Raw genomic sequence first — 25,343 nt, 5'->3', positions numbered from 1 at the left:
AAGGCGCAGCGGTAAAGATTTAGGGGGTAGGAAGCGATCACTGAAAATGATTAACACATCAGCCAGCAAATAGCTAAACAATACTAATACCCAGCTGGCATCAGTGGAGACATCTGTATCTCTGTACACATATTACTGAAATGAAAGAGATCCAGCGGATGTGTGTATTGCGGTCTAACACGAACTCACAATGACATCCAGATTTCATAAATCAAGCAAAATTGCTAGAGAGAAAAAAATTAGGGATATGTTCTGTTTTTTACAAATTGAGGTCATTACAAAAACATTATACAATTATGGCTGACAAATATTTAATAAAACATAGTTCTGTCTCACTGCATTATGCCCAACTACTCAACTACTCCTGCACTGAAATTAACTTTTTGGACACCATCATTAGGCTGCAGAACAATATAATAGAGACATCCCTGTATCAGAAGCCAATCGACCGACCAACAAATGGGACAGTTTCCATCCAAAACACATAAAAAACTCAATTGTCTACAGCCAAGCCATCAGATACAATCGTATATTATTATTATTTATTTATATAGCACCATTGATTCCACGGTGCTTTACATGAGGACAGGGCCGCCATCAGGGCATGACGGCCGTGACTGGCGTTTGGGGCCTGCACATCAATAGTTAACAGCCGCCAGCCAATCTGAGGCTGGCAGCTGACGTCAGCCGCAGCGTGCGTGCATGTCGCCGGCGAGTGCACGCTGCAGCTGCGTGGAGACTTCGCCCGCCGCAGGAGCACGGCCAGGTAAGAAGACCTTTTTTTTTTTTTTTTCTTGAGAGCGGCGATCCGGGGGGCCCAGGGAAGACCGCTGGACACAGGGGCAAAACGCTGGACACAGAGGCAAAAAGCTGGACAGAGATGGGGCAGAGTGCTGGACAGAGATGGGGCAGAGTGCTGGACAGAGATGGGGCAGAGTGCTAGACAGAGATGGGGCAGAGTGCTGGACAGAGATGGGGCAGACTGCTGGACAGAGATGGGGCAGACTGCTGGACAGAGATGGGGCAGACTGCTGGACAGAGATGGGGCAGAGTGCTGGACAGAGATGGGGCAGAGTGCTGGACAGAGATGGGGCAGAGTGCTGGACAGAGATGGGGCAGAGTGCTGGGCAGAGATGGGGTAGGATTGGACAAACATGGGGCAGGATTGGAAACAGATGGGGCAGAGTGCTGGACACAGATGGGGTAGGATTGGAAACAGATGGGGCAGAATGGAGACAGATGGGGCAGGATTGGAGACAGATGGGGCAGGATGGATACGATGGAGACAGATGGGGCAGGAAGGGGAGATCATATGGGGCAGAATGGATACTCATGAGGGCAGGATGGGAGAACATATGGCTGGAGCCTGGAATGAGACACACGGGGGCTAGGATGGCGAATATTACCATAGGGGCTAATTAAGGGATAATATTATTGCAGTGATGCATTTATTTTATTTTTTGAGTATACTGTTTTAAATGGGGGGCAGTCCTGTTACTGTGTAGAGTGATACTATGTCGCCTTCTTCATGTGGAGTAATGTAGAAGCTGGGAAAATTAAGTAATGTGTTCCACAAGCGGAGCTCGAGATAACTGTGTTATTTCCTGCAGAAACGAGTCCTGGCTGGAAGGAATGATGGCGGTCTGTGCTTGATGAAAGATGAAGGACTTCACCTAGAGACGTCACTGGTGAGTCAGTGTTACCTATACACTGACACTATACACTATACTATATACAGAGGTCCTGTGTACAATGTCACCAGTGATCACTGTATTACCTATACATTATATACAGAGCTCCTGTGTATAATGTCACCGGTGATCACTGTATTACCTCTACACAGACACTGCATACTAATTACAGATCTCCTATGTATAATGGCACTGATGGTGATAGTATTGTGGGGTTTTTTTTTATTACTGATCAGTATTGTAGTATTCAGTCATTGGTGGTAATATGTGGTCTGGTCATGATGTGGTGGTATTTGTTCCTTGTATTTTATATTATTCGATCACTGTGGTGGTAATATGTCATCTGGTCATAGTGTTGTGGTATTTGTTCCTTGTATGTAGTATTATAGGTCATTTTAAAAATTGAAAAATAAATAAAAATATACCTAAATTGTATTGCATATTTTAACAAATATTTAATAGGCTACAGCAGAGTAGGGCCCGGCCAAAAGTGTCTACCGTGTTATGGTGGCGGCTTAAAAAATCTTTTGGCCAAAACAAAAGCTGCCGGCTATATGTGTGATCTGGTGATGGGAACTGTCAATGTGTGATTGGTGAGAAGTGGAGATTTTCCAAGAGAGAGCGGTGGGACTGTGGACAGTTCGAGGGGTGGAGCCTGGAGGCGGGGCTGGGGTGGAGCCAGGGCGGAGTCTCAAGGGGGTCCCGAATATTTTGCCAGTATGGGGCCCCAAAATTTCTAGTGGCAGCCCTGCATGAGGAGGGGTTACATACAAATTACAGATATCACTTACAAACTAACAATGACAGACTAATACAGAGGGGCGAGGAACCTGCCCTTGCGGGCTTACATTCTTCAGGATTATGGGGAAGGAGACAGTAGGTTGAGGGTTGCAGGAGCTCCGGTTTTGGTGAGGCGGTAGCTTCGGTAGTGATGAGGCGGCAGCGGGGTCAGTGCAGGCTGTAGGCTTTCCTGAAGAGATGGGTTTTCAGGTTCCGTCTGAAGGATCCGAATGTGGTTGATAGTCAGACGTGTTGGGGCAAAGAATTCCAGAGGATGGGGGATATTTGGGAGAAGTCTTGGAGGCGGTTGGATGAGGAGCGAATAAGTGTGGAGGAGAGAAGGAGGTCTTGGGAGGACTGGAGATCACATGAGGGAAGATATCGGGAGATTAGTTCAGAGATATATGGAGGAGACAGGTTGTGGATGGCTTTGTAAGTCAGTATTAGTAATTTGAACTGGATACGCTGAGGGAATGGGAGCCAGTGAAGAGATTAGCAGAGGGGGGAAGCAGAGGAGTAGCGAGGAGAGAAATGAATTAGTCGGGCAGCAGAGTTAAGAATGGACTGGAGAGGTGCAAGGGTGTTAGCAGGGAGGCCGCAGAAAAGGATGTTGCAGTAGTCAAGGCGGGAGATGATGAGGGCGTGCACAAGCATTTTAGTAGATTGACGGTTGAGGAAAGGACGGATTCTGGAGATTTTTTTGAGCTGGAGGCGACAGGAGGTGGAAAGAGCTTGGATGTGCAGTTTAAAGGACATGGCAGAGTCGAAGGTTAATCCGAGGCAGTGGACTTCCGATACGGGGGAAAGCATGATGTCATTGATTGCGATAGATAGGTCAGGTAAGGAAGATCTATGGGATGGAGGAAAGATGATAAGTTCAGATTTGTCCACATTGAGTTTGAGGAAGCGAGAGGAGAAGAAGGAGGATATGGCTGATAGGCACTCTGAGATTCTGGACAGCAGAGCGGTGACATCTGGGCCAGAGAGGTAGATCTGAGTGTCATCAGCATAGAGGTGGTACTGGAATCCATGGGAGTTTGAGTTGTCCCCAGCTAAGTGTATAGATTGAGGAGAGTAGGCGTCCTAGAACAGAGCCTTGGGGGACTCCAACAGAGAGAGGGTGGGATGAGGAGGTAGTGTGGGAGTGGGAGACGCTGAATGTGCGGTTGGAAAGGTATGAGGAGATCCAGGATAGGGCGAGGTCTTTGATGCCAAAGGAGGAGAAGATCTGTAGTAAGAGGCAGTGGTCAACCATGTCGAAAGCAGAGGACAGGTCTAGAAGGAGGAGACAGAGTATTGTCCGTTAGCTTTCGCAGTCAGTAGGTTGTTAGTATATGTTAGTTTATGTTCCAACCCAATGGATAGGGATGAACACCTTGGTCGCCTCAGAAAGACCTTTTTGAACCAGGGCTACCATCCAAGAACAATTGAAAACCAGATCACAAGAGCCACCAGAATATCAAGGAATCACCTGCTACATTGCAAAGCTAAAAAAGAAAATAACCGGGTACCTCTAGTAGTTACCTACAATCCAAATCTGGAGGTGCTAAGGGGAGCTGCATGGAAATTACAACCTTTGCTGCAAAAAGATGCCCGCTTACAATCCCCAAATCTAAGAAGCATCATTGTCAAGAGCTCCCTGTCCTCTCGAACAGCTGCAGGTACCTTTCCTTGCAACCAGAAAAAATGTAAAACCTGTCCATTTATAATGACCACGGACAAGATAAAGATCCCCAATTCACATCAGGACTACAAGATCCCAGGTACTTTCAGCTGCGACACTTCTAATGTGGTGTACCTAATTATTTGTACTAAATGTCCAACTGGGGGTCTGTATGTGGGGGAGACAGGGCAAAAGCTTAGAACAAGAATGAATTCTCACACCACACAATAAGAGAAAAAAGAATGGATCTACCTGCGGCAACACATTTTTGTCTCCTAAATCATAACATTATGGACATGAAATTACTTGTGTTAAAAGGTAGCTTCAAATCTAAGAGAGACAGAAGAGTCTGGGAATATAAACTGATGATGACCTTTGACTCTCACTGCAGGAATGAATGTGTCGCATGGATTTATGTCTTTTTACATCAACTAAGGAACTTGCCTCTCAGACTATGAGGGGTCATCACAACAGAACCATACCCCAATAAAACAATCCTTATCTAAGAACTGGCCCAATATTTATGGACATAACTGTTTATCACTCATGGTAATTCTGCTTTATGTCACCTGTCTTATCCATGGTCTGTCTTATCCATGGGTTTTCCCCCCCTTCCTTTTTTTCTGTGCTATGTTGTGTATAAATATGTGATTCTTCAGAATTTGTTTTAGTCTTTGCCTGATGAAGAGACCTGTGTAGTCTTGAAAGCTTGCAATTTGTTACCATGTTTTCAGTTAGCCATTAAAAGGTATCAACCACTGAGGACTCTCAATTCTAAATATTTTTCTATCTACTGGCTAACACGGTACTCAGATATATTTCTTTCCTGTATCATGCATTATGCCCAGCATTTGTAATACTATATTGAAAGGGCATTTCCGCCCAACTATTGATTCCTCCCACACAGATTTTAATTTAAGTAGAAGGCGGCTCTAAAGGTACTTTATGCTTTTAATAGCAAAATAATGTTCTATGCATCTTGCACAGATCATCATGTACATATATACAGTGAGGAAAATAACTATTTGATACACTGCTGATTTTGCAAGTTTTCCCACCTACAAAAAATGGAGAGGTCTGTAATTTCTATTGTAAGTACACTTCAATTGTGAGAGAGAAAAAAATCCAGAAAATCACATTGTATGATTTTTTCTTAATTAATTTTCTTTTTTATTGCATGAAATAAGTATTTAATACAATAGAAAATCAGAACTTAATATTTGGTATAGAAACTATTGTTTACAATTCCAGAGGTCAGACATTTCCTATAGTTCTTAACCAAGTTTACACACACTGCAGCAGGTATTTTGGCCCACTCCTCCATACAGATCTTCTCCAGATCTTTCAAGTTTCGGGGCTGTCACGTTGTCACTGGGCAACATTGAGTTTCAGCTCCCTCCAAAGATTTTCTATTGAGTTCAGGTCTGGAGACTGGCTAGGCCACTCCAGGACCTTGAAATGCTTCTTACGGAGCCACTCCTTAGTTGCCCTGACTGTTTGTTTTGGGTCATTGTTATGTCTGAAGACCCAGCCATGAACCATCTTTAATGCTCTTACTGAGGGAAGGAGGTTGTTGGCCAATATCTTGCAATACATGACCACATCCATCCTCCCTTCAATATGGTGTGGTCATCCTGTCCCCTTTGCAGAAAAGTATACCAAAACTATGATGTTTCCCCCACCATGCTTCACGGTTCGGACGGTGTTCTTGGAATTGTACTGGTGGATAATAATTTGGATAGGGCACCATGCGCTTCCATTGTCCACCCAACCCATCCTGCCATTGATCTACTGGGCTGCCCCAGCTGTGGGCTGGTCAGTGATGTGTTCTTGTTTTGCAATCAGTCCCAGTCTGGTGAACAGTGGTTTTCTGAGTGATCAGAGATCTATCACCTGTCCTGTAAGAAATATGATAATCATCCTTTGCGGTACATTGCTGTCCCATTTTTGCCAACCTTTATAAATTATTTTCCTTGAGTATTGGGAGTGCAGCTGGATGCAGGGATTAGTGTGATGTCCCAGTATCTTGGAGCCATCCACATTAGACAGTAAGGCTGTGTGCACACGGTGGGTTTTTGCACCGTTTTTAACGCATGAAATTGGCCCCAAAACACTGGGAAATCCTTATGCCAGGAATGTAAATGAGAATCCTGAAGTTCTGTGCACATGATCAGTAATTTTCCTATCTGCATTTGTGCTTCTTTTAAATCTGCAGAATGTCAATTCTTTGTGCGTTTTTGCCACGTTTTTCACCCATTGACTTCAACTGAGTCAGTGAAATACGCAGCAAAAAGGCATGTATAAAAATGTTTGCGGATTTGCTGAGTTTTTGCTTCCATTTTTACGTACCGTATTTTTCGGACTATAAGACGCACTTTTTTCCTCCCAAATGCGTCTAATAGTCTGGATGTATGGGCTCTGGCTGTGGTAGAGAGTTGAGGGAGTGGTTTCGGCGGAGCATTAGGTCACAGGAAACTGGAGCCGGTGGCTCCGGCTAACTCCTGTGCCCGCTGCTAATGAGAAATGAATATTCACTGCATTCCATGCCCATGGGCGTGGAGGGCAATGAATATTTCTTTCTGGCATCCTGGTATGATCGGCCCCATCCTGTTGCTGATATGATTGGTCTCATCAGAAAAGAGTTAAAAAAAAAAATTACACTTACCTTCCTCCGCTCCCTTGCAGTGTCCTGCTCTGGTGCCAGTAGCTGTCGGAATACTGACTGGGACCTTTCATCACAGAGAGCAGTGAGTATCGATTCCTCTTCAGTAGCGTGCAGTGTCAGCTGTAGCCTTCCTGCTGCTGCCGGCGGTCACGTGTGCCGATATCGGCACACATGACCGCTGCAGCAGCAGGAAGCATGCTTTCTGAGATGAACGGTCCCGGTGAGTATTCTGGCAGCTGTGCTCTGCTTGTGAGCAGCGCATGACGTCCCTGTCATGCGCTGCTTGCAACCATTAAGCAGCTGCTGGCACCAGAGCAGGTAAGTGTAATGGTTTTTTTTCAATCTTTTCTGATGGGGCCAATTCTAAAAGAAAAAGGATGTAACCAATCATACCAGGAACAGGATGGAGCCATTTATACCAGAAAAAAGATGGAACCAATCATACCATGACCTTGATGGGGACAATCATACCAGGTTAAGGATGGGACCAATGATACCAGGAGCAGGATGGGGCCATTTATACCAGAATAAGGATGGGATCAATCATACCAGGAACGGGATAGGGCCAATTATACCAGAATAAGGATGGGACCAATCATACCAGGAGCGGGATGGGGATAATCATACCAGAATAAAGATGGGACCAATCATACCGGGAACGTGATGGGTATAATCATACCAAGATAACAATGGGGCCAATCATACGAGAACTGGGATGGGGCCATGCATACCAGGACCGGGATGGTGCCAATCATACGAGGATAACGATGGGACCATGCATACCAGGATAGGGATGAGGGGGCCATATATACCAGGATAGGGATGAGGGGGCCATGTGTATCAGAATGGGGAAGAGGGGGCCATATATACCAGGGTAGGGGATATTAAGTACAGAATTTAAAATATTTTTTGCTTCAATTTTTTTTCCCTAATTTCCTCCTCTAAAACCTAGCTGCGTCTTACAGTCCAAAAAATAGGGTATTTTCTATGGCATTTCCCACGCTGTCATCTGTGTGACAGCGTGAGAAACACCGGCATGGCGGTCAGAGCTCTGCGGGGTCATGCTGTTAGGTAAAAAGGGTACCGCATGTCACTAGCATTGGCTGATGAGAGACTACTACTTCCATCAGCCAATGCCTGCTGTCATTGATTACAGCGTGAGCAGGCAGCAGCTGATGGGTGTAGTCATCAGCCAGCGCCTGTGCTCAAAGTAAAAAAAAGTTAAAGTAAAGAAATAAATATTGACATAAAAATCACAGTATATACTCACTTTATACCTAATCCTCAATGCCCTTCATCTCCTGTAAAAAAAAAAAAAAAAAACACACACCATATGCTCACCTTGGAGCCTAATCCCTGACGCCCATGTCACCTGGAAAAGAGAAAAAATAATAAACCATAATATCCCTCACCTATCGCCATAATCCATACTGTCCCACGACGATTTGGATCACTTGCTGAAGCGACTGCTCTACCCTGCAGCTGGTGACACACTGGCAAGAGAGTGTAATCTATTACATCTTTCATGTTTTTCTATTTTATCACTTTGCCATCCATATTTTTTGATTGAACATTAATTTCTATGTGTTTTACCAATTTAGGCTTTTTTTTCTAGAGGAAATGGGAAAATTGCTCTGAAGTAATGAGGAAGATGAAATGGGATTTTTAGGGAAGAAACACATGTAGAAACTGTGTCTCGTTCCTATAGAGAAATACCATTATAATGGTAGCCCGCCCCTCTCCGTGCGCTGCTGTCATTTACAGAAGGTTAATGTGCGAAGCTGGCTCTACGCCGTAGGCAGAAGATCCCATAATCCTAACAAGTGTCACATACTGTAATTGATTGATCAGATGTAAGCTTGGCTAATGCTTTAAACACCCCATCTGTTCTCAGAGACCTGAGCAGAGGAACGCACCAGCGTCTTACGCCTTCCAATTAGCTGGAGCAATTTTACAATTAGACAATTGATTTAACGATGGATTATGTCAGGCTGGAGAAGATAAGCACTTGTCATGTCTAGAAAAAAAACACGTTTCACTTGAGAAGTCATTAACGGGGACATAGTGAAAAAAGGGAATGACGCCATATCTTGGCTGGTATAGAAACTTCCTGTGGTGCTATCTGTGGATGAACCCCAAGATTGTGTTTGGTTGTGGTTTTTTATTTTAATTTAAATGTGATTATACCACAAAATGTTTCATAGGATATTAATTAGGCTGAGGTCTGGTCAACGGGATCCACATTGTTCTCCAGTTAGTTTTGGAGGGAATATGTTGCCACCTCATGTTACCATCATAAACCCCTATTACCCTAATCAACATGTCTTGGCCAGAGTTTATCCTCCTTTCACCGTCTGACGTTGACCCACTAAGCTCCAGATCTGGGTGGGTACACAGACCTCAGGTGTCCATACACCTGGCAATGGTGTGTGGGGAGCCTGGACATGGCAAACACAGGAGTCCCGAAAACAGGAAGGACGAAGAGAAGACAGCAGGGATTGAAGCAGGTTGGCATGGTGTGCACATGAGCTGGAAAATACTAAACTAGAGTTTGGAATGGCAATCTGAAGAAACAGGTGAGTTAAAAGGCCCAGGAGGTAATGTCACAAGTCGGGCAGCTTGCAAAGTCCAACATGGAGCACAACAAAGGGTAGCTGAGGGGAGCAAAGCCCGAACCTGAGACAGGTTTCTTATAATTTTTCTTTCCCTCTACATACCTCAGTATAACATCCTTGTTTCTTTCCCTACCAGTATATAATTACCCTCTGAATGCCCCACGTCATGCTGAATCCATCACATGACCCCGTTCTCTCGATTGAGAAGACTTTGGATCCATTAACTTTGAACTCTTGTCACAAACCCCCCACACATGCACGCAATCCGCTTCTTTTTTCAGAGGAAAAGCTAGTAGAGTGCGGCCATGTTATGATGTTCCCATATAATTGCTTTTGAAATATGCGTGCTCTATGGCCCACTGCTGGAGGGAAGGTGACACACTGCCACTGCATACCTGGTAGAGTGGAAAAGCTAGCAGACACCTTTAGGTGTATGCTCTGGTTAGGTGTAAATACAAGACTAGATGAGCAGTAAAGGTGATTTATTGATACAATCCGAAAAAGGTAATTTAACAATTTGGTGCTTTATTTAGACGTTCATCAAAACACATAGGATTGCATGTGAGGAAGATATTTGCCTGGGTAGAGAAATGTAGAATGTGCAATTTTAAGAACTTCTTTAAGTGCTTCTGATAAAAGTCCAGATAAAGAACCAAAACGTTAAAACATCTTTTTTTGGATTGTATCAGTAAATCACCTGTATTGCCCATGCCCATCTAGTTGAGTGCCAAGTCTTGAATTTACATTTATAGACTGACTGGAACCTTTATTGGGCACCCTAGAATATACCCACTGTGCCGCACACTACTGATTACTACATGCTCTAGTTAGGTTTATTAATGTGCTGGCAAAGGATTTTAGCAGTTAGGGACACTGTCAATCAAAGAGGTGTACCAGCCTCCCTATGTGAAAAAGCCTACACATTAAAAAAGTTTGGGGACTGAATAATAAGAAGTTCTTCATTTAACTTTTGGCATCTAAACAAGTTGCACAGTCAAACTGATTTAGGGTGGTAAATTGAAGCAACAAATATATAGATATAGTTGGAAAGCAGGCAGTAAGGTCCTGGATGGTAAATATGTGTCAGTAATGTAAGCTGTACCAGTAACACTAGGTCACTGAGAAGGTTTAATGTGACTGGATTTTGGCTACGGGTTTTTTGAGAAGCCAAAAGATCCTGATTGGAGAAAAGTTGATCCTATGATCTAGTCTGGGTTTTTTTTTAAGGCGTATTACCAGCAGCTGGGTCAGCTCAGGAGTGTGGACTTTATTGAGAATGGAAAAAGGCAGAACTGCGGGTTAATCTGTTCTGCAAAGAGAGGTGGGCTGGAACCAAACAGGTGTTTGTTTGGTGAACACGTTTAATACAAGTGTGAGCTGTTGCTGAGAATAGCAAGGTTGGAGAGGCTGCTACATTTATGTTGTTTCATTCTGCCTGAAGAAAACGACTGTTTATGTTATTTATTGATACTGATGGAAGGCTGTTTTTGTTTTGGAGTTGTAAAGTTTATGATGGACAATAAATTAAATAAATATAAAATATCTCATGATCTCCTCTGGACCATTGGCAGGTCAATCTCACCCATTTCACATTTTAGCTAGGTAGAAGCTAAAAAGCGAAACGCGCATCGGAGCCTATGCTACACTCTCAGGTTGTATCCCCTATGCCCTTTACATAGTATATTCTAATGCTGAATTTCTATCGCACTTTATACCTTTATATTGTACTGTATATCATCTGCACTATGCTAAGCACTTTCATATGCACAGCATTTTGCTGCTGAATCTAAGCTATATGATTGCACTTTGTACCCTCCAGTTTGTACTGTATACCTTTTGCATTATGCCAAGCACTGTTTTCTGCACAGCACTTTGTTGTTGAGCCTAAGGTATATAATTAGGTTACTGTAACTAGTCACTAAATTTGTGTATTAACCATCATGGATTATGAATTACTTAATATTGAATATGCAACATTATCGGTATGCTGTATTTAATACCCAGCAGGACATGATGTCTGACTAAACCCTATGTACTTTAGCCATATGGCATCTGGATATTTGAAATACACATTTTTTTATTATTGTTATACATATATATATATATCTATATATATAATTGTCTAAGGGTTTTTCTGTCTGTCTGTCTGTCTGCCCTGGAAATCCCGCGTCTCTGATTGGTCGTGGCCGCAAGGCCTCGACCAATCAGCGACGGACACAGCATGGCGACGATGATGTCATAAAGGTTGCCTCAACCAATCAGCGACGGGCACAGTCTGCCGCGAATTCGCCTCGACAAATCAGCGACGGGCACAGTATCGACGTAAATGTCATAATGGTTGCCATGGCGACGATGATGTCATAAAGGTTGCCTTGACCAATCAGCGACGGGCACAGTCTGCCGCGAATTCTGGAATCATCATTGTCCATTTACTACGGGGACATGCATATTCTACAATACCCGATGCGTTAGAATCGGGCCACAATCTAGCCCAATCAGCGACGGGCACAGCATGGCGACGATGATGTCATAAAGGTTGCCTCGACCAATCAGTGACGGGCACAGTCTGCCGCGAATTCGCCTCGACTAATCAGCAACGGGCACAGTATCGACATAGTGGTTGCCATGGCGACGATGATGGCATAAAGGTTGCCTTGACCAATCAGCGACGGGCACAGTCTGCCGCGAATTCTGGAATCATCATTGTCCATATACTACGGGGACATGCATATTCTAGAATATCCGATGCATTAGAATCGGGCCACAATCTAGTATATATATATATATATATATATATATATATATATATATATATATATATATATATATATATATAAATACACTACAGTGCCTTGCGAAAGTATTCGGCTCCCTGGAACTTTTCAACCTTTTCCCACATATCATGCTTCAAACATAAAGATTCCAAATGTAAATGTTTGGTGAAGAATCAATAACAAGTGAAACACAAATGTGAAGTTGAACAAAATTTATTGGTTATTTTAACTTTTTGTGGAACTTCAAAAACTGAAAAGTGAGGTGTGCAATATTATTCAGCCCCTTTACTTTCAGCGCATCAAACTCACTCTAGAAGTTCATTGTGGATCTCTGAATGATCCAATGTTGTCCTAAACGCCTAATGATGATAAATGCACCTGCACTGTGATAGTCTCAGGGTTCTGTTTGAAGCACAGAGAGCGTCATGAAGTCCAAGGAACACAACAGGCAGGTCCATGATACTGTTGTGGAGAAGTTTAAAGCCGGATTTGGATACAAAATGATTTCCAAAACTTTAAACATCTCAAGGAGCACTGTGCAAGCGATCATATTGAAATGGAAGGAGTATCATACCACTGCAAATCTACCGAGACCTGGACGTCCCTCTAAACTTTCATCTCAAACAAGGAGAAGACTGATCAGAGACGCAGCCAAGAGGCCCATGATCACTCTGGATGAACTGCAGAGATCTACAGCTGAGGTGGGACAGTCTGTCAATAGGACAATAATCAGTCGTACACTGCACAAATCTGGCCTTTATGGAAGAGTGGCAAGAAGAAAAGCTATTTCTCAAAGATATCGATAAAATATGTTGTTTAAAGTTTGCAACAAGCCACCTGGGAGACATGCCAAACATGTGGAAGAAGGTGCTCTGGTCAGATGAAATGGTTTGGGCCTGCTTTTCTTCAGCAGGGACAGGGAAGATGGCTAAAATTGATGGGAAGATGGATGGAGCCAAATACAGGACCATTCTTGAAGAAAACCTGTTGGAGTCTGCAAAAGACCTGAGACTGGGACCGAGATTTATCTTCCAACAAGACAATGATCCCAAACATAAAGCAAAATCTACAATGGAATGGTTCACAAATAAACGTATCCAGGTGTTAGGGTACTGTCACACTATACGATTTACCTACGATCACGACCAGCGATATGACCTGGCCGTGATCGTAGGTAAATCGTAGTGTGGTCGCTGGGGAGCTGTCACACAGACAGCTCTCCAGCGACCAACGATGCCGAGGTCCCCGGGTAACCAGGGTAAACATCGGGTTACTAAGCGCAGGACCGTGCTTAGTAACCCGATGTTTACCCTGGTTACCAGCGTAAAAAAAACAAACAGCACATACTTACATTCTGGTGTCCGTCAGGTCCCTTGCCGTCTGCTTCCCGCACTCTGACTACCGGCCGTAAAGTGAAAGTGAAAGCACAGCACAGCGGTGACTTCACCGCTGTGCTCTGCTTTCACTTTACGGCCGGCAGTCACTGAGTGCGGGAAGCAGACGGCAAGGGACCTGACGGACACCAGAATGTAAGTATGTGCTGTTTGTTTTTTTTAGTTTTACGCTTGTAACCAGGGTAAACATCGGGTTACTAAGCGCGGCCCTGCGCTTAGTAACCCGATGTTTACCCTGGTTACAAGCGAACGCATCGCTAGATCGCATCGCTAGATCGCTAGATCGGTGTCACACACACCGATCTAGCGATGCCAGCGGGAGATCCAACGACGAAAGAAAGTTGTAAACGATCTGCTACGACATACGATTCTCAGCAGGATCCCTGATCCATGCTGCGTGTCAGACACAGCGATATCGTAACGATATCGCTGGAACGTCACGAATCGTACCGTCGTAGCGATCGAAATGGCAGTGTGTGACGGTACCTTTAGAATGGCCAAGTCAAAGTCCAGACCTCAATCCAATCGAGAATCTGTGGAAAGAGCTGAAAACTGCTGTTCACAAATGATCTCCATCAAACCTCACTGAGCTCGAGCTGTTTGCCAAGGAAGAATGGGCAAGAATTTCAGTCTCTCGATGTACAAAACCAATAGAGACATACCCCAAGCGACTTGCAACTGTAATCGCAGCAAAAGGTAGCGTAACAAAGTATTAAGTTAAAGGGGCCGAATAATATTGCACGCCCCACTTTTCAGTTTTTGAATTTCCACAAAAATTTAAAATAACCAATACATTTCATTCAACTTCACAATCGTGTTCCACTTGTTGTTGATTTTTCACCCAAAATTTACATTTGGAATCTTTATGTTTGAAGCATGATATGTGGGAAAAAGGTTGAAAAGTTCCAGGGAGCCGAATACTTTCGCAAGGCACTGTATATATAGATTTCTATTGTCTTTCATTGTATAGTGCTTTTATTGTGATATTCCATCTGATTTTCCTATGTGTAGAGAGCTGAGGCTCCCTAAAGGAATAGGTTGTGGTATTGCCAGTAAGAGTGTTTTTTCTGTACTTGTTTTCCCCTTGTTTTATGTTTTTTATAAATTGTTGACATTTACTACGAATTTTTTTGGATTTTCAAGTGGCTTTAGCTTCTGTTTCTATATAGGTTTATTGCTCATTTTGGAAGTGGAGTATTATGTGGGCCTAGAATAGGTGAACTTAAAAGCTATGAAACTATGGTTGTGTTGAGCTAAAAGATATCTGATGAAGAATTGATTTGACGAGGCTCTTTCCAACATGTCAACTACTGTGGTATAGTTTTCGTTATGTTGCTAACTGCTAGTAAAGGCACAACCTTCTTGGTGCCACTGGTAGCCATACTGGGGGTCTTACGAGCTCCCTAATTAATGGTTGGGTAACTCCAATACAATATAGAAAAATTACACCCTATAGAAATCCATATTGCGTTGAAATTGGAAATGCTTCTTAGATGTTGACGTCTTCTCTAGATCCTCTACAAGAAACAGCCGGAGTCTTTCAGTCTCTTTATAAAGGAATCCCTTGTTTGGCATTGTGCGAGGTCATATAACGACACCATGCAATATAATATTTTTACAAGGCCTCTCAAATTTAGCCGCAGGGAGATGAAAAGCGTCCAGTGTCAGCAGGAAAATCCCTCCTCCGTTACTGTTGTCACCGAGCCCACCGATATTCCACTGGCCACGCTTCTGCTTGCTCTGGACTCCCCTTACCCTCTGGCTCCCCTCCATTTTGGCTCTATCTATATTATTACTTTATTCAAGCATCAATAATCTAGCAAAATTGACAGTTATTATTATCCAGCAGCCAGTAATAAGATTTTGATAATGTGTCTTTCCTGTGCAGTAACCTTCCTGAATTTCCTCTTGCCAAATCCTCACTTAGTATTTGTTTGCCTCCTTCGCTCAGCTGCTGCGATGCGTCCCCCAGACGGCAGCGCACCCCCAGCTGCGATATAATGAATTAATCCCTCTGTAGAAAGACGTCAGGTTGAGTGGAGTTGTCACAACCCATGCAAACCTTCGCCTTTATTTACCCTGACTGGCAGTCAAAGGGCGAACAGATTATTGAGGTCTCCCCTATCATATTGCAGGCGGCTCAGCAATCTGTAGATTATAAGTGATGGCATGTGGCAGATTGTGTGCACAAGTGTAAAGTAATGATTTCAAGACGTAAGGGTGGGTGGCGATCTTGGGTGGGTTAATGGAGCACAAGGGGCTTTCGGAGGCCCCCTTCTTTCTATTTTATGTACTGTATATAAAATGACATTTATTATTCAGGTAAAAAGTAACCAAAACAAAAATAATGAACAAACAGATTATAAAAAAAAAATGATGAATATATATTAGATAGATAGACTTGAAAAAAAAATTGGTTTATGCGCTGAAATATCACTGCTCGTGGCTACTTTTTCACCATTTTGGAATGCTACCTTCTGTTTTTACATGAGCTTGTGTTTGGGGGCCTGCACCCAATGTTGCTGATTTGTGCTGCTCTCATTTTTTTGTTTTCGTAGATAGATGAGAGATAGATAGAAAGAAATTAAATTGTTGGATAGATGGATAGATACTGCACAATTCCATACTTTCATATTGTTTTTCGCGTATTCTAGCAATGTCCCTGAAGCACAGGAGCTAGAGATGAACGGATCGATTTGAGGGAGTTCATTCCGGCGTTCATAGAAAGTTACAGTTGGAAGGGACCTTCGGGGTCATCGTGTCCAACCCCCTGCTCAATGCTGGATTCACCAAACCATCTCAAGTCCAGGTCAATGGCACCTAAATGGGAGGCCAGCGAATCTCTTACCTTCCGGCGTCCCCCGCACAGCTTTTGGTTAGCCAGGTGCAACGTCACATTTAAGAGATTCGCTGGCCTCCCATCTAGCCACCAGGTGTCACTGACGTCAGGGGTGGACATACCATTGGTGCAACCTTTGCAGCCACTCAGGGGCCCAAAATGTCACTTCCACCTCCAAAGCAGCAAAAGCTTCTGTCACAGACCCATTATTGGAGTGCAAAGGGCCCATAAACTGTACTTTTACAGGGGCCCTATTCTTTCTGTGTCCTCCCCTGAATAACCTGGACGCTGGACTAGAGTCACGCAAATCTATCCACTCTTATAGCAGCCTCTTCAAACAGTCGATCAGTGGGGGTCGTGATCTACTATATAATTGTCTAAGGGTCACTTCCGTCTGTCTGTCTTTCCGTCAGTCACGGATATTCATTGGTCGCGGCCTCTGTCTGTCATGGAAATCCAAGTCGCTGATTGGTCTAATGTTACAAATAATAATAATAAAAAAAAAGGTTATTCTCACCCTCCGACGTGTGCGTTGTCCTCAGCAGTGCAAGCAGCAGGTTCCTCTGCCAAGGATGCTATGCGAGAAGGACCTGCCATGACGTCACGGTCATGTGACTGCGACGTCATCACAGGTCCTGCGCTCATACCAACCCTGGAAACAGAAGCTGCCGCGTGTACCGCACACAGGCGCCAGGACTTCAAGGGCCCTTCGGAAGGTGAGTATATGCATATTTTTTATTTTAAGTCTTTCTTAACCACGCATATAGTGCCGACATTGCTATATACTACGTGGGCTGTGTATACTACGTGGGCTGTGTTACATACTATGTGGGCTCTGTTATATACTACATCTCTGCTATATACTATGTAGCTGGGCAATATACAACGTGACTGTGCAATATACTACGTGCTCTGTGTTATATACTATGTAGCTGTGCAATATACTATGTGGCTGTGTCGGTTCTGTTATATACTACGTCGACTGTGCAATATACTACGTGGCTGTGCAATATACTACGTGCCTCTACAATATACTACGTGGCTATGTTATATACTACGTGGATCTGCTATATACTACGTCGCTGACCAATATACTACATAGCTGTGCAATACACTACGTAGATGTGCAATACATTACGTGACTGTGTTATATACTACGTGGATGTGCAATATACTACGTGCCTGTGCAATATACTACGTGGCTCTACAATATACTACGTGGCTATGTTATATACTACGTGGCTCTGCTTTATACTACGTAGCTGACCAATATACTACATACCTGTGCAATACACTACGTGGCTATGTTATATACTACGTGGCTGTGTTATATACTACGTAGCTCTGCTATATACTACGTACGCTGTGTTACATACTACGTAGCTCTTTAATATACTACGTAGCTATGTTAGATACTACGTCGGTTGTGTTATATACTACGTCACTATGCAATATAGTACATAGCCTGTGCTGTATATTACCTACATATTCAAGAATACCCGATACGTTAGAAGCGGGCCACCATCTAGTATAATATAATTAGCTAATACTAGGGATTACCATCAGTTTTAAAGAACTGGAAACCCCTGTTAGTGGTCTTGTCTCTTTGGGCAGCAAAGACATTTATTTTTAATTTTTGTGATCATTATAACTTTTGTGAAACAACATGTTGGGTAATGTAGTTCCTGGTTTGGTGTTAGGGGGTTGTGAAGCGGTGGTGCATTTTTGTGATTATCATCAGACGGTAATATTTCACTGAGATCCCGGGAGAGGTGATTGTTTCAAAGATAAATTAGAGCTTTGTAGCATTAGCAAATTGGTCTAATTATCTTAGGTGCCCTGGGCTCCTGGTGTCAGCTGCAGTTTGGCTGCACTATTGGAAGTGCTAATTGTCTCTTTAGAGTAACGAGAGGGGGTTCAAAACTTTTTGGAGCCAAATGTCTCTGCTCCTATCACTATATTCACAACTTAGGGCGAGAAGAAGAATTTTTATTCTTGGAAGACCTTGTATCTAATTTTTTTTTTTAATTTTGAGAAAAGTATACTTTCAATTAGATGGGGGGGGGGGGGGATGATACTGCTGATTGAAAAGACCTGGTGTATAGAGACTTCCATTCGGGTAATGATCCAAGGGAAGTAAATATGCAGGTTAACTCTCATACAGAAGGAAGAAAATGATCTTCCATCACCCTAACCAGACACCTGTCTGTTTCAGGTTTCTTTTTTTCCATCAGGATAGACTGGTCAGCGGGATGTAATGTCTTTGATGTGCTACTGGTTCTCATAGAAGATGTCAAACAAGTGTGTGGAGATTTACAGACTATGCTCCAAGTATAAAAACAGCTCTCCTCCAGAACAAAGGTGGATCACAATACTCAAATAGAAATTTCACTGAAAGTAAATAGGCTAAGATCGATCCCCAAATCAGCAGTCTAACATAGTAACATAGTTAGTGAGGCCGAAAAAAGACATTTGTCCATCCAGTTCAGCCTTCAGTCCAGTCTACAGGTGGTAGGCTTGCCCACTTAACTTCCGATCTAGCAACGATCCAGCAAGAGAGTGCACTGTCAGAGCGCATTGATGTCATGGATGTGTGAGAGGCTGCAGACCGTCACTCTGCATCTGACTGAAGAAGGTCTTAGAAGTTTGCTTTACAGATTTCTTCCTAGGCCTTCTTACTTTAGGACCAAGTGGCAACCTCCCCCCGGCTCTAGTTGACACACCTGGACAGGGGTGTATATGACTCCCAGCTTGCTGCTGGAAGGCGCAGTTAACCCCTTCATGAGCCTGGGATTTTTCATTTTTCAGTGTTCGTTTTTCACTCCCCTCCTTCCCAGAGCCATAACTTTTTTATTTTTCCGTCAATTTGGCCATGTGAGGGCTTATTTTTTGCGGGACGAGTTGTACTTTTGAACGACATCATTGGTTTTAGCATGTCGTGTACTAGAAAATGGGAAAAAAAATCCAAGTGCGGTGAAATTGCAAAAAAGTGCAATCCCACACTTGTTTTTTGTTTGGCTTTTTTGCTAGGTTCACTAAATGCTAAAACTGACCTGCCATTATGATTCTCCAGGTCAGTACGAGTTCATAGACACCTAACATGACTAGGTTATTTTTTATCTAAGTGGTGAAAAAAAATTCCAAACTTTGCTAAAAAAAAAAAAAAAAATTGCGCCATTTTCCGATACTCGTAGCGTCTCCATTTTTCGTGATCTGGGGTCGGTTGAGGGCTTATTTTTTACGTGCCGAGATGACATTTTTAATGATAGCATTTTGGTGCAGATACGTTCTTTTGATCGCCCGTTATTGCATTTTAATGCAATGTCGCGGCGACCTAAAAAACGTAATTCTGGCATTTCGAATTTTTTTCTCGCTACGCCGTTTAGCGATCAGGTTAATGCTTTTTTTTAATTGATAGATCGGGCGATTCTGAGTGCGGCGATACCAAATATGTGTAGATTTGATTTTTTTTTATTGATTTATTTTGATTCTGGCGAAAGGGGGGTGATTTAAACTTTTATATTTTTTTTTATTTTTTTCACATTTTTTTTAACTTTTTTTTTTACTTTTGCCATGCTTCAATAGCCTCCATGGGAGGCTAGAAGCAGGCACAGCACGATCGCCTCTGCTACATAGCAGCGATCTGCTGATCGCTGCTATGTAGCAGAAATGGAGGTGTTCAGTAACCATAGAGGTCTCTAGGACCTCTATGGTTACCATCCTGACGCATCGCCGACCCCCGATCATGTGACGGGGGTCGGCGATGACGTCATTTCCGGCCGCCCGGCCGGAAGCAGTAGTTAAATGCCGCTGTCTGCGTTTGACAGCGGCATTTAACTAGTTAATAGGTGCGGGCAGATCGCGATTCTGCCCGCGCCTATTACGGGCACATGTCAGCTGTTCAAAACAGCTGACATGTCCCAGCTTTGATGTGGGCTCACCGCGGAGCCCTGCATCAAAGCAGGGGATCTGACCTCGGACGTACTATCCCGTCCGAGGTCAAAAAGGGGTTAATATTTCTATTTTTAGTCTCCTGTTGTGTGCGTGGAGCTATAGTAGTCGGCTATCTTCCTCTCTGGTGTTTGGAGGTTGTCTGTGTTTCTCTCTACTCAAGCTAAGTGTTCCCCCCTTGTTTGTGCATCCCATCTATCTTTAGTGGTAGTGGGGAAAGACTAGCGCACAACCTGTCCTTCCCGATGCAGGGCTTATCGCCAGGGTCAGGCAGGGATTAGGTATCCTGCTCGGCGACAGGTGTGGAACCTATATAAGGACGATATGGCACAGAGTGACATTAAATCTGTCTAGGTGTCTCCACTCCCCCCTTCCATAGTGTCTGGTTCCTTTTCCCTCATCCCTTTGTGCTGCACTTAGCCTTTCCTACACGTTGCATGACAATTAAAAAAGAATAGCCAGCATGCATGGAAATCAGAGAACAGCATCGATCCCACAAGTCTCTGCTTTTCTTGCAAGCTGGATAATCTTCTTACAACACGCATTGACAGTGCACTCTCTTGCCAGCTTGTTACTTCTGAACAGAGCTGGTGAAGAAGCGCACTGTGACTCTGCATATTGCACAGTGACAATAATGTACTGAGCATATGTCGGAATGTATTTATTTTACTCTCAACCAACGCATGCTCAGAAGATAAGGTACTAGCTCGGTCCCTGAAAGGTCAGGGTGCGGGCAGAGGCTGCAGTAGTAACTGCAGTCTCTGCCCCTAATGACAATTCATTTGAGTATCCCAGCATGCACTGGCATTCTCAAAAGAAATCTGATCAAAGAGGAAGCAGTAAAGAAAATAAGCAAATCAGTTAGATAGTGTAGTGAGGGAACGATAAGGAATTCTTAAAGTATATTAGAAGAGATTGGATTCTGACATGAAATTGATAGGCATTTAAGATTAAAATAAATGTTAGTTTTAGACCATCCCTTTAAGCTGCATCAGGGGTGTCTGGCTGCAGCTTTCTCCTCTTTCCCAGGTCCAAACACATGAACACTCAGCCGTTTGAGCAACCCTCTGCATGGCGTGGTGAGGAGGGATGGCTGTCGGCCATCCAAATTGTGCGATCAGCTCTAGAATTGTAACTTTCGTTTCAAGGGAATTGGGTGTTTTCTTGCTATCTTGGATTGTTGCCATGAGCTAAATGTATGCAATTATATAATGCATTGGATTCTGTTTGCTAATTTACTGCATTATTTTTATGTAGGGAGTTGATGCCGAGGACGTTGGACGACCAGATCACCATGGAAAAGACCCCCAGTTACTTTGTGACGAAGGAGGCTCCAATTCGGATCTCAGCCATGTCGATGGATGCTAAGCTGATTGTGGTGGTGAGGGATCCGGTAACTCGCGTTATATCTGATTACACACAGACGTTGTCCAAGAGGCCGGACACCCCCACATTTGAGAGTTTGACATTCAAAAACAGGACTACGGGTCTTATCGACATCTCGTGGAGTGCCATCCAGATCGGCATCTATGCCAAGCACTTGGAGAACTGGCTCCAGTATTTCCCGATGAGCCAGATCCTCTTTGTGAGCGGAGAGAGGCTGATCACTGATCCTGCTGGAGAACTGGGACGTGTTCAGGATTTCCTGGGACTTAAACGAATCATCACAGACAAACATTTTTATTTTAACAAGACTAAGGGTTTTCCATGCCTAAAAAAGGCGGAGGGGAGCAGCAAACCTCACTGTTTGGGCAAAACCAAGGGCAGGACTCACCCCAACATACACCCAGAAGTCGTGCAGAGATTGCGCAGGTTCTACCGGCCATTCAATATGAAGTTCTATCAAATGACTGGCCAGCACTTTGGCTGGGACAGCTGACTGACATAGGATATATAATATACACAATATATTTTTTTAGTGTCACCTCTTCCTACATATAAGACATGTATTTTGTATGCTGTATAACAACTTTTATTTCACATAATGTATTTAAAGTCTTATTTAATTGCCTCTTTATCTTGAGAATTGTTTCACTACTTAGTAGAAGCTTTTTAGTAGTCTTTTTCTATGTTTTTGTATATTTTTTATATTTACGGGACCTTAAAAACATTGTTATAGAATGTACCAAATAATTCCCCAGTTTGTGGCTTGATAATATGTGCCCATAAGGTTTTGCACCAAATGTTAACTTCGGACACATCTTCTACCTACACTCCCCTCGATGTTGATAAGTGGAGGAAGGCAAAAATATTTGGTGCCATTTTGTATTTCCAGAATGTAAAGTTTTCTCCTATCCATAGTATAGAGGATAATTTATCGATTGCTGGAACAAGGCTCATCGTGAAAGAATCGAAGGTGCATACTCAACCTGTATTAATTTTAAGCACAGTTATCATCATTGTGATCACTTGCACCAATTACGCTCTTTTATTTTACCGAGCTATGTTGAAGATTTGCACTTTGTGACTTAACAAAAAAAGTACTTTGGGCCATACACTTCCTAGCGTCCGATTTATTAATGATCCAAGGTGTAAAACTCTGTGAGCCTTTTTTTTGCTCTTTTCCAAGAATTAATCTTTAAATGCATTAGAAGGTCTAGTCTGTATAATTCTTTTTTTTATATACTTTAACATATTTTTGTAACATCAACTTCTGTTTTTAACAACAGAGACAGCCATGTTGTAACCTTAAAAGGGTTTTCTCATGAAGACCACTCACACTAGGGCATTATATGGACATTATAGAGTTGCATTGGCTACTTTAGGCCCCCCTATTAGTCAGAATATAGAGCTTCTTTACAGGAGAGGCTCCCATTCTGGATATTTTTGGTCATCCTTGTACTGCATGGATGATCATTCATGGACAATACCATGGAAATGCCTGTTAGCTGTTCGCCAGAAAGGCTGGGAGCAGAGGCTGGGACATGCAGCTAATTGCCATGATGAGCATATTTTGAAAGGCGTTGTCTTTAATAATAAAACTTTCTAGGGCTCATGAACATGGCTGTATTATAGCTCCAAAATTCAGTACCCTTTAAAGCCTAAGGGATTTGAGATGGGCGAATATCCTAAAATATTAAATTCATTCCAAATAAGTTTGGTCCGAATTGAAAGGGTCTCAGTTTCCGTAAAGATGGTTATTATATACTCAGGTCTCTCCAGACCTGAAAGCCTAATAAATTGAGTTGAGGGAAGAAAAAAAATCATACTCACCTGTCCTAGGCCTGCCACCACAATCCTGCCAACACAACTCCCTGTTCGGTTCCATACTCGCTCCTTCCCGTCTTTGGATTTTCCAGGCATGGCAAGATCTTCTGCAGTCAAGTAGGGCGTGACACAACGTCATTAATGTCAGTGACTCGTGTCGCTCCCATTGGGACTGCGTGAGACCTACTGCGCACTGGAGGATCCATAGACCTGAGGGAGCGAGTAGAGGATCGGGCGGGAGCAATGGCAGGACAAATGGTGGGCAGGTAGATCAGATTGGAAAATAGGTTTTTTTAACTGCTTCCTGGCCCTCAAAACAATGAATCAGTTATTAATTTACTCACCTCTATAAGGGACTCTTACTATACCTCTTTAATTTGATATAGAACCCTAAATCAAATAAATTGCTCTAAATTCCCTTAGAAATATTGTTTCTAAGCGAGATTATAGATGAGGCCTTTAACCTTTCTTTCTGGCTTGTCATACCCCAAAATGAGTGGTGTAAGATGGCCAACTTTGAAAAAAAAAAAACAATACATGGTTTTTTGATACTCTGTCAGGAGATGTCTTTGCACTACATGTGTCTATTTGCGTCCTTCCAGTAGTTGTGATACGAATTGCAGCTATTTAGAGTTTTCCTATCTTGTTGCAATAGTGGAATTTGCTGAGAAGTACAGTAACGATGGACACATAAAATGCCTACAACTCCACAGTACCAAGCAAAAGTTATCCCTTGTTCTCCTATACAGACCCCATACAGATCTGTTGTGTGCATGACCCCATCATTGAGGCACACAGTGCTCCCCATCTTCTGACCACCAACATGGCGGCATCCTGCTTTTACAGGAATTACCAACATTTACTAAGATTTGCAGAAACTTTTTGAAAAGTTATCAGTAATTTCAGGAATTGTTTATACCGGTTTCAGGCGTTTCCGTCAAGTTTTAGAATTGTACCTTTCAAACATATAATTTAGATGCATTTGTTTTACAATTAACACATCTGATTATTCCACTAAATTACCCACAAATAATTGTGTTTTCCCATTCCCCGCAGTTTGTTTTTATGATTACTTTATTTCAGTGACACATGCGGTAAATGGCTGCATTTATCTCACCAGAGAATTCTGTCTTTTCCTCTCTTTTAATTGTCGCCTCTCGCATTGCTATGATTTACTCACAGTATCGACGACAGATTTAAAGGGCAATACCTCCATCATTTTCCTATTGACTATTTTATGCTCAAATGCACCAAAGCCCTAAGTGTAATATCTGTGAAAGACTGCCTTATGTAAATACTGAGAAAATAAAATCTAACTTAATAAAGAAGTTGTCTGCTAAATCTTGAGTATTTCATTTAGCCGATCACTGAACTTTAAGAACTTGATCTGTATAGGATATACATATATATATATATATAGTACTGGTCAAAAGTTTGGACACACCTGTTCATGCAATGGTTTTCCTTATTTTTGAGATGTGCACATTTTTAGATTCAGACTTGAGGCAGCAAAACTATGAGGGAAAAGAGGGTCTTAGGAACATGTGTCAATCAAACCAGAATATGTATCACACCATAGATTCTTCAAAGTACATCCCTCAAAGGCTTTGTTCACATAGTGTTTAAGCCTATGGTCAATGGCTCCGTCGGGGTAAGCATCTGAAGCCCTAGACAATGGGATTTGGGTGTATGCACTGATGGGGCTATTGACTGTAATGATACAGACAGAAACAATGTGCTCTGTCGGACACAATTTTCAGCTGT

At 42.9% G+C, this 25,343-nt stretch overlaps 1 protein-coding gene across 1 annotated transcript in view; it reads left to right on the top strand.

The window, feature by feature from the left end:
- LOC138664158 (heparan sulfate glucosamine 3-O-sulfotransferase 3A1-like) overlaps window positions 1–24,917 on the top strand; it is a 174,133-nt gene extending 149,216 nt beyond the window's left edge. Inside the window, exon 2 of the mRNA XM_069750612.1 lies at window positions 21,630–24,917. Within this exon, the coding sequence (XP_069606713.1) occupies window positions 21,630–22,251 (622 nt within the window). The 3' untranslated portion in view covers window positions 22,252–24,917. The remainder of the gene's footprint in view (window positions 1–21,629) is intronic.
- Window positions 24,918–25,343: the final 426 nt, after the last annotated feature.

This window comes from Ranitomeya imitator, chromosome 2 (assembly GCF_032444005.1).
Source record: "Ranitomeya imitator isolate aRanImi1 chromosome 2, aRanImi1.pri, whole genome shotgun sequence".
Lineage (NCBI taxonomy): Eukaryota > Metazoa > Chordata > Amphibia > Anura > Dendrobatidae > Ranitomeya > Ranitomeya imitator.
The sequence above is the reverse complement of the archived record's forward strand: the minus strand, read 5'-3'. Positions and strand labels throughout refer to the sequence as shown.